This window comes from Gossypium hirsutum, chromosome A01, assembly GCF_007990345.1.
Source record: "Gossypium hirsutum isolate 1008001.06 chromosome A01, Gossypium_hirsutum_v2.1, whole genome shotgun sequence".
NCBI lineage: Eukaryota > Viridiplantae > Streptophyta > Magnoliopsida > Malvales > Malvaceae > Gossypium > Gossypium hirsutum.
This window is the reverse complement of record NC_053424.1, coordinates 12977642-12991451: the sequence shown is the minus strand read 5'-3', so window position 1 is coordinate 12991451 and position 13810 is coordinate 12977642. Positions and strand designations below refer to the sequence as shown.

At 35.1% G+C, this 13810-nt stretch overlaps 3 protein-coding genes and 1 pseudogene across 3 annotated transcripts; all 4 read left to right on the top strand.

Annotated features, from left to right (window-relative positions):
* The first annotated feature begins 890 nt into the window (after positions 1–890).
* Positions 891–3711, top strand: LOC121209750 (leucine-rich repeat receptor-like serine/threonine-protein kinase SKM1; annotated as a pseudogene).
* On the top strand, positions 2287–3096 carry LOC121209742 (receptor like protein 27-like). The gene has a single exon (XM_041081039.1). It carries the CDS (start codon positions 2287–2289, stop codon positions 3094–3096), a length of 810 nt encoding a protein of 269 aa, XP_040936973.1.
* LOC121209734 (receptor-like protein 9DC3) lies at positions 3103–3567 on the top strand. Its single transcript, XM_041081005.1, has 2 exons — positions 3103–3494; positions 3564–3567. Exons 1-2 carry the CDS (start codon positions 3103–3105, stop codon positions 3565–3567), a joined length of 396 nt encoding a protein of 131 aa, XP_040936939.1.
* Positions 3712–4910: 1199 nt separating the features above from the next.
* On the top strand, positions 4911–6813 carry LOC121206150 (protein MAINTENANCE OF MERISTEMS-like). Its single transcript, XM_041076482.1, has 3 exons — positions 4911–5460; positions 5537–5621; positions 5732–6813. Exons 1-2 carry the CDS (start codon positions 4970–4972, stop codon positions 5619–5621), a joined length of 576 nt encoding a protein of 191 aa, XP_040932416.1. The 5' UTR covers positions 4911–4969; the 3' UTR covers positions 5732–6813.
* Positions 6814–13810: the final 6997 nt, after the last annotated feature.

Here is a 13810-nt window from a genome sequence, read left to right as displayed (position 1 = left end):
AAAGGATCAAATGAAAAAGCATGGACTGATCCTCACCTTATACATAGCATGGGTCCAATAGTAGGGCCAAAAGTTTTCTCCATTTGCTTTTGGAAAAGAAGGCCTGTTAGTATAAAGCACTTGGGTCAAATTTAAGGTCATATGTTTGGGCTCCCCAGCAATAAGAGCTAACCCATTCCTTTGTTTTTTGTTTCCCTTTAGAAATGGTTTTCATACTGTTGATAATGATTTGCAAAGACTCAACTAACCAGGGAAAATATATAATCATATGTCAATTTTCAGAGAAGAAAATGTAATTGTTTACCATTATTTCTAAAGGGAATCAAAATAAAGCCTCCTTAAAGAAAAAAAAGATATACTATTTAGACATGCAATTATATCCTAGTTTTACCAGAAAAATGTTGTTTAGAAGTAAAACATGGTTTCATTTAGATGTAACCTACTTTGGATTGTTGAATTTGCTCTATAAATATATCTATATATATATTGATGTCAATTGATTGCAACTCATTCGCAAAGTAGTGTTTGTGTCGCGCAGGTAACAATGTGCTTGAGTAAAGAAGTCTTGGAAACTAGCCTTCTGAGAATTTCTTACTTGTGAAAGACGAGAATTTTCCACAGACGAGAAGCTTCGTTGAAAGTGAAATCGAGGACCAGTCAAATGTCTTTTTCTTCTTCTTTTTCTCTGAAACTGATGGGTATCTTAAGGCAAAGGTAGTTTTAATGGAGTTTCCAAATCAAGCCATTCCAACTCCATATATAGCTCACAACTTGTTTCCAGACATGGAGAAGATGTGAAAGAAAGGAGGTAAATCAAACCCAGTTTTGTTCATGCTCACCTTATCTTTATTACTACCACCTTTTAGCCTGTCTGAAGGTGATCATGAACTTGGCTGCTCTTATCATTCAAATCTTCAGTCAATGATACATTGGGCTTCCTCTCCAACTGGAACGCCTCCGTCCCTTTCTGCACGTGGCAGGGAATCACTTGCAACAGTTTTTCTCACGTAAAAGCAATTGAACTCGCTCACGAAAACATTATTGGGACCATCTCCTCATCAATCTTTCATCTCCCAAGTATTGAGATTATAAATCTTTCCATCAATTGGTTATCTGGTGAAATTCCCAACGATATGGCTTCTTCACCTTCACTTCGATATCTCAATTTTAGCAACAACAATTTCATTGGTCCAATTCCAAACTGTTCAGTTTCACTTGAATCATTGGATCTTTCAAACAATATGATTTCGGAGGAAATTTCAGCGGAAATTGGACTCTGTTGGAGTCTGAAAACACTTGATCTTAGTGGCAATTATTTGGTTGGGAAAATCCCAACCTCTATATCAAATATCAGCAGTTCGCAGTTCTTGACTCTGGCTTCAAACGACTTAAGTGGTCAAATTCCAAGTGAAATAGGCCGATTGAAGAGCTTGAATTGGATTTACATTGACCGTAATCATTTTTCCGGAAAAATCCCAGAAGAAGTAGGCAACTTAGTTTCTCTTAATCACCTTGATCTTGCGTGGAACAATCTCAGTGGTCAAATCCCATCCTCACTTGGGAACCTGCGACCTTCATTACCTCTACCTGTGGGGAAACAAGCTTACAGGTTAGCTTCCTACACCCCTTTTTCGCCTCAAAATGCTGACTGAACTTGATCTTAGCGAAAATCATCTATCTGGGGAGTTCCCACAACTCATAATTGAGTTGCAGAACTTGAAGCTTCTTCAGCTTATGCTCAACAGCTTCACTGATAAAATTCCAAACGCTGTAGCATCTTTGCCTCGTCTTCAAGTCCTTCAACTTTGGTCCAACCAACTATCTGATGAAATCCCAAATTATCTTGGAACACAAAGTGATCTCATGATTTTAGACCTTTCAATGAACAACCTGAGTGGAAAAATACCCGATGAACTTTGCCATTCAGGCCATCTAGTTACACTGGGTCTTTTCTCAAATTCTCTTCAAGGGCAAATACCGATGAGTCTAAATACTTGCAAGAGTTTAGAGGATATTCACCTTTGGCAGAACCGTTTAGGAAACGATGAAGGAATTGTAGAATTGGACATGTTTTCAAACCTTCCAAATCTTAGATTCCTTGATCTTTCATATAATGGTGTATCAGTGAGCAGTAGCATCAATTCCAGCTATACTTGGCCTAATCTTCAGTATTTGTCCTTGGCTTATTGTAGCCTGAAGGAATTTCCCAGATTCCTAAAAGGCTCAAAACATTTAATGAGTTAAGACCTTTCTGACAACAAGATCCATGGCCAGATTCCCAAGTGGATGCTGAACAAAGGGCTGGATACTTTGAGCTATTTGAATCTTTCTCACGACTTCCAAACACATATAGAGCGACTTCCGTGGAAAAATATGAAAACACTGGATCTTCATTCAAACTTCATTCAGGGTGCTCTCCCACTTCCACCCTTAACTGTCTCATTCTTTTCCATTTCAAACAACAGTCTGATTGGAGAGCTTTCTTCTTTGATTTGTAATCGAACTTCCGTTGAAATTCTCGACTTGTCTTATAACAACTTGAATGGAACAATTCCACCATGTTTGGGGAACTTCAGCAAACGTTTGTCAGTGTTGGATCTACGAATGAATCGGTTTCAAGGAACCATCCCTGACACATTTGATCAGAAATGCGGGTTGAACAATATTAACTTCAATGGCAATGAATTGGAAGGGTCAATACCACCATCTCTGGTTCATTGTAGAAACATGCAAGTGTTGGATCTTGGTAACAACAAGATTAAAGATACATTCCCTCGCTGGCTAGAAACACTGCCTGAATTGCAAGTTCTTGTTTTGCGGTCCAACAAATTGCACTGTTTCTTACCAAGTACTACGACAAATCATTCTTTACCCGAGTTAAGAACTTTAGACTTTGCTAACAATGACTTGGCCGGGCCTTTACCAAAAGGGTACGTTGAGAACATGAAGGGCATGTGGAATCTCGATGAACAAGGAACTTCTTCATATATGGGAACAAGAAATTTCTCTTACCATTATTCTGTGAGTTTGACCATCAAAGGATTTGAGATTAAACTTGAGAAAATCTTGACAATATTCGCAAGTATTGATCTCTGAAACAATATGTTTGTCGGAGAAATTTCAAGTTTTGTTGGACAGCGTAATTCACTCAGAGGGCTCAACCTGTCTCATAATAGCTTCAGTGGTCAAATCCCTGAATCCATTGGAAATTTGACCCTACTTGAATGGTTAGACCTCTCTTCAAACAAGCTCAATGGCCAGATTCCTCACAAACTCGCTGATCTAACATTTCTTGCCTTCTTAAACCTTTCGGATAACCGACTCACAGGACCGATTCCTCAAGGCAGACAGTTCAATACATTTGAAAATGCTTCATACCATGGAAACATTGGTCTATGCGGGTTTCCATTAGCCAGAGGTTGCAACGCAGATGGGGGGACAAGCACAAAGAGGCATATGATAGCTGCAGACTGTAACAAGTTTTGTCCTGAAAGGTACGTTGATCGGGTACGGATGTGGGTTGCTAGTTGGAGCTGTTATTGGATATGTTGCTGTCAAAACAGGTAGAGCAAAATGGCTTTTGAAATTAGCTCAAAGCAAATGCCATTATGTTGCGCGGAAGCGTGTAAAAGAGTAAAATTATTATACTGAAAAATCACACTAAGTTCAATTCCCAGGAAAGAAAGGTGGATCATGAGGATCACTTAAGTACCAAGTCTTTCCTAACCAGAATATCCCTCTATCGTAATTTAATAGCACAATAAATCACTACAATCACACTCACAAAATATGCAAAAATAAATAATAAAGAACACTAGAATTTTAACGAGGTTCGGCAAATTTTGCCTACGTCCTCGGGTACTACCAAATATATTTCACTCTAAAAATACAAGTGAAATTTACAAATAGGGAGAGAGAGAACAATGCCTTAAGTAGAGAATGACAAATATGGAATGGATAAAGTGAGAAATGGTTAGGCGTATTTATAGTTGAGGTTCAGGGATCAACTTGCAAAGTCCTTATACAATTAGGGGCCAAAATTGAAATTATCCCATGCTAAATTTCAAACCAAATTTCAGTGCCATAAATAGGCAAATTACCAATAAAAGCCCCTTTTTTTTTTAAATTTACCGAAATGGGCCAAGTCAAAAATTATTTACCGGAATAGGCCAGTTTTTACAAAACGCGTCCACGTCAGCGCGTTGTCAGGGGAAAAAGCAGGAAAACGCTTCCTCAAGGAAGCGCTTTGCCTACGTGGACAGAAAACGCTTCTTTGAGGGCGCGCTTTCTGTCCACGTAGGCAAAGCACTTCCTTGAGGAAGCGTTTTCCCCGTGTTTGAACAGTAGCAACGGCTACTTTTTTTACCGTTGGTAACCCCCCCAACGGTCCAAAAAAAAACTATAAAACCCCCCATCCCTTTCATTTTTTTCACACTTAAATCATTTCAATCTACAATCTTTCAATATTCTCTCAAATTTCTCTCAAATTTCTCTTAAATTCCTCTCAAAACTCTCGTTAATTTTTTCAAAAAAGCTCTAATTTTATTTTTTCTAAATTTACTTTTTTAAATAAAAAAATTTTGATCGTGTTAGCAATGGCCGGAGAATTAATTCGCTTCGATAATAAACACATATCCGTCGAACAAATGCAAATGGTAAGTGTTAAATTTAATATTTAAATATTATTTAAGATTTCTGTCATTTATGCAAATTTAAATAATTTTTATTTTATTATTTCTTATAAAAGTCTGTAGATCGGATATTGCAATGCTATATCTGTAACATGACTGGTCCTCCATCACCGTTGATAGAGGATTACCTACGGGAAGCGGGTTTTTGGCACGTGGCGATGATAGGCCGGGGGTGTAAGTTGGACCCGAAACTTATTAGTGTGTTGATAGAAAGGTGGAGACCCGAGACGCACACATTTCATCTTCCACGTGGAGAGTGCACTATCACTTTGGAAGATATGCATTTGCAATTAGGATTGCCGGTGGACGGGGACGCAGTCACTGGGTCCATTCATTCTGCTGATTGGGGAGCGGTATACTACGAGCTTTTGGGTGCTATTCCGGATAATATTAACGGAGGTCGGATCGAGATGGGCTGGTTACTAGACATATTTCTGGAGCTGGATGATGATTCTACCAAACTAGAAAAAATTCGATATGCTCGAGCATATATTCTTCAGATAATTAGAGGTTATCTGATGCCGGACTTGTCACGAAACCTTGTACATCTGAGATGGTTGCTGAAACTCGTTGATTTTAGAGCAGCTGGTGAATTTAGTTGGGGGTCTGCCGTGTTGGCAACACTGTACCTGGAGATGTGCGGGGCTATGCGACCGAATAAAGCGAAAATCGAAGGTTGCCTATCACTACTGCAATCATGGGCACGGTTTCGCTTTCCATTTTTATGTCCTCGAGTGGACCACCCATATACATTCCCACTCATAACGAGGTAAATTTTATATTAGATTTTACAATTATTACATAGAGTTAAAATATAATCGTATGCTAAAAATTTATTTAATTAGGTGGAACCATTCAGCAAGTTATGCTCGATTACCTACCTGTCTTGAAGATATACAGCTTCTATTAGAGCAACGGTCGGAAGCATAAGTCAGTATTAAAAATATATATATACATACATAATAAAATAGTGGATTCGTATTTAGTATTTAGTATTTAGTATTTTTTATTTAACTAATATTTCCATCATTTTTATATAGTTTCAATGGACACCATACGAGGATCCGGCAATTCGGGCAGTAATTCCGGATGAATACTTGCAAAATCCGAATACTTGGTACGTGAAGGTCCCATTGGTCAACTTTGCTATTGTGGAGATGCACCAATTAGAGAGGGTATTACGACAATTTGGATTCCGACAACCAATTCCTGTGGCACCTGAGGTGTTGGATGATCATCACAAAATCGACTTACGGCAATTGCATACGGATTGGCCGAGATTCTGGTCACACTATATCCAAATGTGGGAAGATCGGTATGATTATATACCTACTCGGGAACCAATCATCGTTCCAGAGTTGGCGTGCGTGCCGGAATACATGCCATGGTTTAGGATCCATGGCAAGCCATATTTACTGTTAAAAGAGGAGAGGCAGCAGCAATTGCGTGTTCAAAGGGAACAACGTGGCCCTTTAAATCCTAGAAGAAGGGACGAGAATGCAGGCCCATCAACAGCGCCCACACAATCACCCGGCCCAGTAACAGGACCTACACAGTCACCGGGCCCAATAGTTCAACCGTCGACACCCACAGCACAGCCTCTTCATATTATCACAGCCTCTTTAGACGATGGGTATATTTACCGTACATAAAGGTACCGTCAATTTGTACCAATGGCTTACAATATGCAAATGCGTCTCGGCATTGCTGAAAGCTCCAGAAGAGACGCTTAAATACTTGGCATCCACGGAGCAATCGGTCGTTGTAGTATGCAGGTTCTGTTTGAAGGTCTGTTATGCAACCTGGGACGTATATCTCTAGCACTTAACACCACTGCCATATTTCATTATATGAAGCGTCCCACCCACTATGCATCTTCTCCAAAGCCTTCTGCTTAGCTATCCAAGCCTTGCGGTAAGAGGGCGTGTACCCCATTTGGTTACGAATATTGGCAATTAAGACTGGCACTAAAGTCCTAGGATCTGCCTTCACCATGGGTAGTATTAAGCTAGCTAACATAGCTGAATCCATCTTGGGATAATCTTGTGAAATACCTGTCAACGAAGTACGTTAAATAATGTAACATTACATAATAACAGTATTATTCAAAAACCTTAAATACTGTACCTACAGCACATGTATGTGGACCTTTATACTTTTTTATCTCCCACAACCCTGTCATTTTCCTCAACGAGGCGTAGATTTTCTATGAATAACTTTCGTCTTGCACTGCACACTTTGCCTCAAACTTATCGGATTTAGATTTAACCACGTGGTAGTTAACACCGTTATTGATGCTATGTTGTTTCAATGCACCAAGAAAACTATCCTTATTGGAAAACTCTTTACCAACTTCAAATTCACTCGAATCCAATAACGAACTTGTATGATCACGCGTTCTGTATGGTAGATCCGGAAACTCCAATGCATCATCTACAGATAGATCAACATTATGCATGTGAGCTGGAGGCGAGTATGCCCTGAATCGTAGATCTTCTTCTTCATCTGAACCCCCTTCAACATCTTCAGGTTCAGTTGAAATAGACTCCGGTTCAGAAAATAATCCAATTTATGTACCATTGCGGCCGGGCTCTCAAGGTGGATCCACATCGGACTTATCATCTAACCCACCATAATCTGCGACTTATGAGGTCCCCTCGCCGGTGGACGTCATGGGGAGTACATCATCCCTTCTTCTAGGCGTTTCATAACGTCCTTAATTGGATGTAGATTACCAAGCACTATAAGTTAATGTCGTTTCTCAGTACGTATTTCTAGCATCAAATATCGACCCACCTAGATGTATGTCCCATCCATTAACAGAGTGTCGTACAGGGATTGTGTATTCCATACCACTACCAAAAATCGGCGATTCCGTGTTATGTAACCCACTAACAGAGTGTCGGGCAGGGGTCGTGTATTCCTCTCGAACAGCAGCCGCAAACGTATCATTTGGCGATGCAAATTGTACATATAACCCAATATATGGTGCTCCACTAGTAAGATGAGTCTGCACCATTGCCTCCAAGCTACGAGCACCTTTGATGTCGAACGAGTCATATGTTACTGGATCAATAAAAGCACAAAATCGATACCTAATAGACAACACTTTCATTGGTGTCGTTTCGAATATTTTACGCCTAATCCTTTTACAAAGTTCTGTCAAATCTATGTTCTGGTTAAAAACCAGTCGTATTGTATTCTCCGAAAAAAACAACACCGTTCTCGGTGTGACGAACCTCACCATCATAGTAAATAACAGCACTAATGCGTTCACTCATCTTTAATTTTTATCCTTCTTAGCCTCTCTATTTTTTTTTTTTGCTGTAAGTTATGCAACCTGAGAACAAATTTTGGCTCATTTATAGCCCAAGTTATTTCAGAAACCACTGTAGCAAAAGAGCGTCCACGTGGGAGCTTCTTTCAGTACTGTTGCTGAAAATGCATCCTGCTTGAAGCGTTTTTGACACTATTTATGCAGACACGTTTTTTCAAAATTATTTTTTCAGAGACCACTATAGCAAAAGAGCATCCACGTGGGAGCTTCTTCCAGTAATTTTGCTGAAAATGCATCCTGCTTGAAGCGTTTTTACCACTATTTACGCAGACATGTCTTCTCAAAATTATTTTTTCAGAGACTACTGTAGCAAAAGAGCGTCTACGTGGAAGCTTCTTTCAGTACTTTTGCTGACAATGCATCCTGCTTGAAGCATTTTTTACACTATTTGCACAGTCACGTCTTCTCAAAATTATTTTTCAGATACTACTGTAGCAAAAGAGCGTCCACGTTGGAGCTTCTTTTAGTACTTTTGCTGACAATGCATCCTGCTTGAAGCGTTTTTGACACTATTTGCGCAGACACGTCTTCTCAAATTTATTTTTTCAGAGACTACTGTAGCAAAAGAGCATCCACGTAGAAGCTTTTTTAGATTAACAAATAATTTAATTAAGTTACCCCAAACCCTAATTTATTCGATTTTTTTCTTAAATACCCTAAAACCCTAAACCCTAAAATCCTAATCTAATTTTTTTAAAAATTTATAATTAATTTACTCAAGTAACCCTAAATCCTAATTTATTTTATTTTTTCCTTAAAAACCATAAACACTAAACCATAATCTAATTTTTTAAAATTAGTAATTAATTTAATTAACAAACACTAAACCCTAATTTATTTAATTTTTTTCCTTAAAACCCTAAAATTTAAAAACCCAAAATTCCCAAAACCTAACCCTAATTGTAGAAAGCCCTAATAAAAACACGGGAAAAATGCTTCCTCAAGGAAGCGTTTTCTGTCCACGTAGGCAAAGCGCTTCCTTGAGGAAGCGTTTTCCTACTTTTTCCCCTGACAACGCGCTGACGTGGACGCGTTTTGTAAAAACTGGCCCATTCCAGTAAATAATTTCTGACCTGGCCCATTTCGGTAAATTTAAAAAAAAAAGGCTTTTATTGGTAATTTGCCCGCCATAAATACTCTTATTTTCGGTTCCAACTTTCTGACACTCATATCTTTGACTTTTCAAAGATATGGGTAGTTGCTAATTCATTAAAAAGCTTAAAGTCATATGAGATCATAGATTTAAGCAACGCAAACATTACTATCAAAGGTGTTCGTAACATGTATTTCTTTCTGCTCATGGACATCCTTTTGTCTTTGCTCTAAATATTAGTAACATGCAATTCTAATTTTTATGTATTGATATAAGAAAAATATTTGGTACATATCCGATTCAATTTTTAAACTAAACAAGCAAGGTCAGGAATTAACAAGTGTCATGTAATAAATATTTTTTTAAAAAAAAGAAACGCATAACAATTTTTTAATGTTGCTTGTAAAATAAAAAAGAATATAATGTTATGAATATCTTATTAAGTGAATATCCATCATGATCAAGATAAAGTTTTGATGTACTTTAAATTCTAATAGTTATTAGAATTAGATCTCTACTTCTTTTATACTTTTTATGCCTATAAATAGAGACTCTGATAAAACATTGTAAATGACCCCTTTTTGATCAATAAAGTACATTTTATATTGCTTTCATATTTTATTTATTCTTTATTCTCCCCTTCTCTCTTTATTGCTCAAAGTGATAGTTCCTTTTATCAATGATCAAATTTATCCTCTATGATTTTCAATTTCTTTGACGGCAAGATGTAATGTTTTTATAGGAAGTTTCTTTTATTTAATATTTCATATCTAATTATTATTTTTCATTCTTCTTTCATTATATGTTATCATTGTTTTGATTAACTTATTTTACTTTTTGTTCTTAAGGATGGTAAAAGATTTGATATCGTTATCCATATGAAATCAAGAATATTTTCGAACTATCTCATACCTTCTAATGATGACAATGATGTTAAAGATCTTCAAGTATATTTTACTATATTTTATTTATTTATTATTATAATTGGAGACTAATCATGACAACATACATAAATAGATTTTGATTTGAAATCTCACGCATGTTTACGATCGTAGTTATGAAATAAAGAATCTATTGGGATGTTTATAAGTCCGTTCTACTAGATTTGTTACATTCCTCGAAATGAATGCAAACATAAAGAAAATAAAAGGTATACTCATGGACCACTAAAAGTGAGAACATATTAATAAATAAGAGAACAATGAGAGTTCTCAAGATAACTTTTCAAAGGGTAAAGATAACTTATTTTATCAATGTAATATGAAAATTATTGGCCACATATGTGGCGTATGCCCAAATATTTTGTTTCTGTTAATATTCTTTAAGGAATGATATAAAAATGTAGTAATGAATTCTATCATTACAGATAGAAAATATTTATCTTATTTGGTACTGAAACAAACAAATATTATTTCAATATTTGATAATACAAAATTAGTTGAAAGCTCCAGAAGAGCTAATATATCACTATCTAAAAAGCATAAAATTTGTGATGGTTAATGCATTACTTTTAAAAGTTATTTGTAATGGATCTCATATTGAGATTGTGAATGAGGAAGATATTATATTTCATATAAATAAAAAAAAGGGAATTGAATTATTAATTTATAATATTTATGATATTTTTTTGTCATCATCCATATTAAATGGTTGAAAGTAAAATATTTAACTGTGAAAGATCTACTCATGAGCGATAGAATATGATAATTCTATCTAAAGCTTATTATGGTTGGATGCACCTAAAGTTGCAAGTTTTTAAAGAAAAACTATGAGTATAACTCTACAGTATTTAGAATAAGTTCTCAATTAAAATTACATGGTAAAATATTACAGTTGAGAACTTACAAGAGAGAAAACTTATGTATGAAAAGTCATTGGTTATATACCTGTTGTACACTTGGAAAATAAGACTCACTCTCAAAGTTTGCTACTAATAGCTTTGTGGGCAATTGAAGATTTTGGAATATTCCCTGAAGCGATTATTGCATACAATTATTCGAAAATTATATTTATTGACTTGGAGGCATTATAGACTTCATATTGATTTAGACATTTCCAGTAGTAAACGTCACAATAGTACTTATATGTGGATACAAATTAAAAGGAATGATAATAAAATTATCAATTTGTTACAATTTAGTACAATTGAAACACATATTAAAGTAAACCAGAAGTTTACTAATACAAATGTGTTTACTACTTGGCGTGACCAGTTAGACTATCCTGAATCGTATATGATGCGAAAATTAATTGAAAATTCATATTGACATCCATTAAAAAACCAGAAGATTTTTTAATTTAAAGAATTCTCAATTGTTGCTTGTTCTCAATAAAAATTAGTTATTAGAAACTTACTAGCTAAAGTTGAGATTTAATGTCTTGCATTTTTAAAATGAATATGGGCTCATTCATCCACCATGTGGATGGTTTTGATATTTTATGACTTTGGTAGATGCATCTACAAAATAATCACATGTGGTATCAAGTTGTAACTTGTCGTTTACGAATTGCTTATTTGAATGATTAATTTCAGATTATGCAATTAAAACAATTTATCTTGCTAATGTTGGTGAGTTTACATCCCAAGTTTTCAATGATTATTGCATGTCAATTGAGATAAAAGTTGAACATCCTGTACCTCATGTTCACACACAAAATGATTTAGCTGAATTGTTTATCAAAGGCCTCCAACTAATAGCTAAACCATTACTTATGAGAACAAAACTTTCTATTTCAGCATGAGATTCATGCTTGTATTGATTTACATGTTGTACGCATCAAGCTAATAAATTATAAATACTCATCATTATAATTGATTTTTGGTCAAGAGCCAAATATTTCCCATCTTACAATTTTTGGATGTGCGGTATATGTTTCAACTGTTCCACCACAACGCACAAGTCATAATAAGAGATTGGGAAAGTATATTTATATGAGTAGAGGTATGCATGGGCTGGGTCGGGTCGAGTTTGGGCCGATCCCAACTAAAAATTTAAGCCTGTTTGCTAGGCTCAAGCCCGGCCCGGCCCGAAAAATGAGCCTAAAATTTAGCCCAAGTCCAGCCCGAATAAAAATGTTAAAACCCAATCCCGATCCGGCCCACCCATATTAATTTTTATATTATTTTTATATAATTTTAAAATATATATAAACCATCAAAAATACTAAAAACATCAAAATAAATATTTCTCAACAAATTGAAAATAAATTTTAAAAAATATGTATACTTAAATAACACTAAAATAGATGTAATTTAGCAAGCAAATGCATCTAAAATAATAACAAAATTAGCAAATGTCTTTAAAATAATAAAAAAATTAACAATAAAATAAGTTTTATATAATATCCAAACAATAACAATAAAATCGTAGCAATATAGTAGTAAAATAATAGCAAAATAGAGAGAAAATAATAAGAAAATAATATTAAAAAAATAGTTTTTTTCATTTAGTAAATTCGGGCTGGGCTGGGCTCGGGCCAAAAATGCCTTACCCTAAGCCCGACCTATTTTTTAAACGGGCCTTATTTTTTTGCCCAAGCCCATTTTTTGGGCCTATATTTTTTCCCAAACCCTCCCACATTTCGGGCGGGCCTTCGGGCCTGGCCGGGTGGCCCGGCCCATGCACACCTTTATATATGAGTCTCCTTATAATATTTTTAAGTAATTAATTCGAGATTTAATTGTGACATGAGTTGTCAGTTTTCTCAACATTAGGGGGAGAGAAACAATAACTTGTAATGAGCTAGGGGGAGAGTAATTGAACCAGAAGTTCAATAAGGATAACTCATTACAAGTTAACTGTTAGATGTATTTACAACATTAATCAAAATAACCAAATGTTATATACCATCTAATATTTTAATTTGAATCAAAGTCCCAGTAAGACAATCAGTTAGAATAAATAATTGATTGATCGGTTCAAATATGAAAATTATTTTAGATGGTTATATAGTAGACCCGGGTGCTCCAGAAGATATCCAAGACATAACTAATAAGTAAAAGTTCAGAAGAGATTTATGTACCTGAAACTGAATTTTAAAATAATGAAAATAAGAGATCTCAATAAGTTATGTCAATTCGAGAAAATATGGAATCGAATAATCAAAGTGGTCGACAATGGTTTTGCATGCAATATTATTATTGAAATAATGAAATAAAATGAGGATCTTGAATAAATCTATTGAGAAATATAGATATAGAATAAATTGATCAAAATAGAAAGATGCAACTCAAGTACAATTAAATTCATGGAGTTTTTAGACCAATAGTCCAAATATCTAAAGGTATAAAGCCAATAAGGTGCAAATGAAGTAGTTTTGCAAAAGCGGAATAAAAATACAAGTTTTTCGCTAAGTATTGGTATTGATTATGAAGAGATATAATATTCTTTTGTGGTGGATTAATAACTTTTAGATATATTATTAAATTGACAATTCATAAAAGATCTAACTTGCATCTAATGGTTATTGTTATAACCTTTTATGAATCACTATATAGTAAAGTTTATATTAAAATCCTCGAAGCATTTAGGATGCTAGAAGCATATTGAAATTCTCGAGAAATTTTTCATTTATATGAATTGAAATAATTTGAACATATGTGGTAAATTTGAGTAGTTGAAGGAGGATTATAAAATAATCTAAAATACCTATTTGTGTTTTTATATAAGAATTATGATTAAAGTTTGT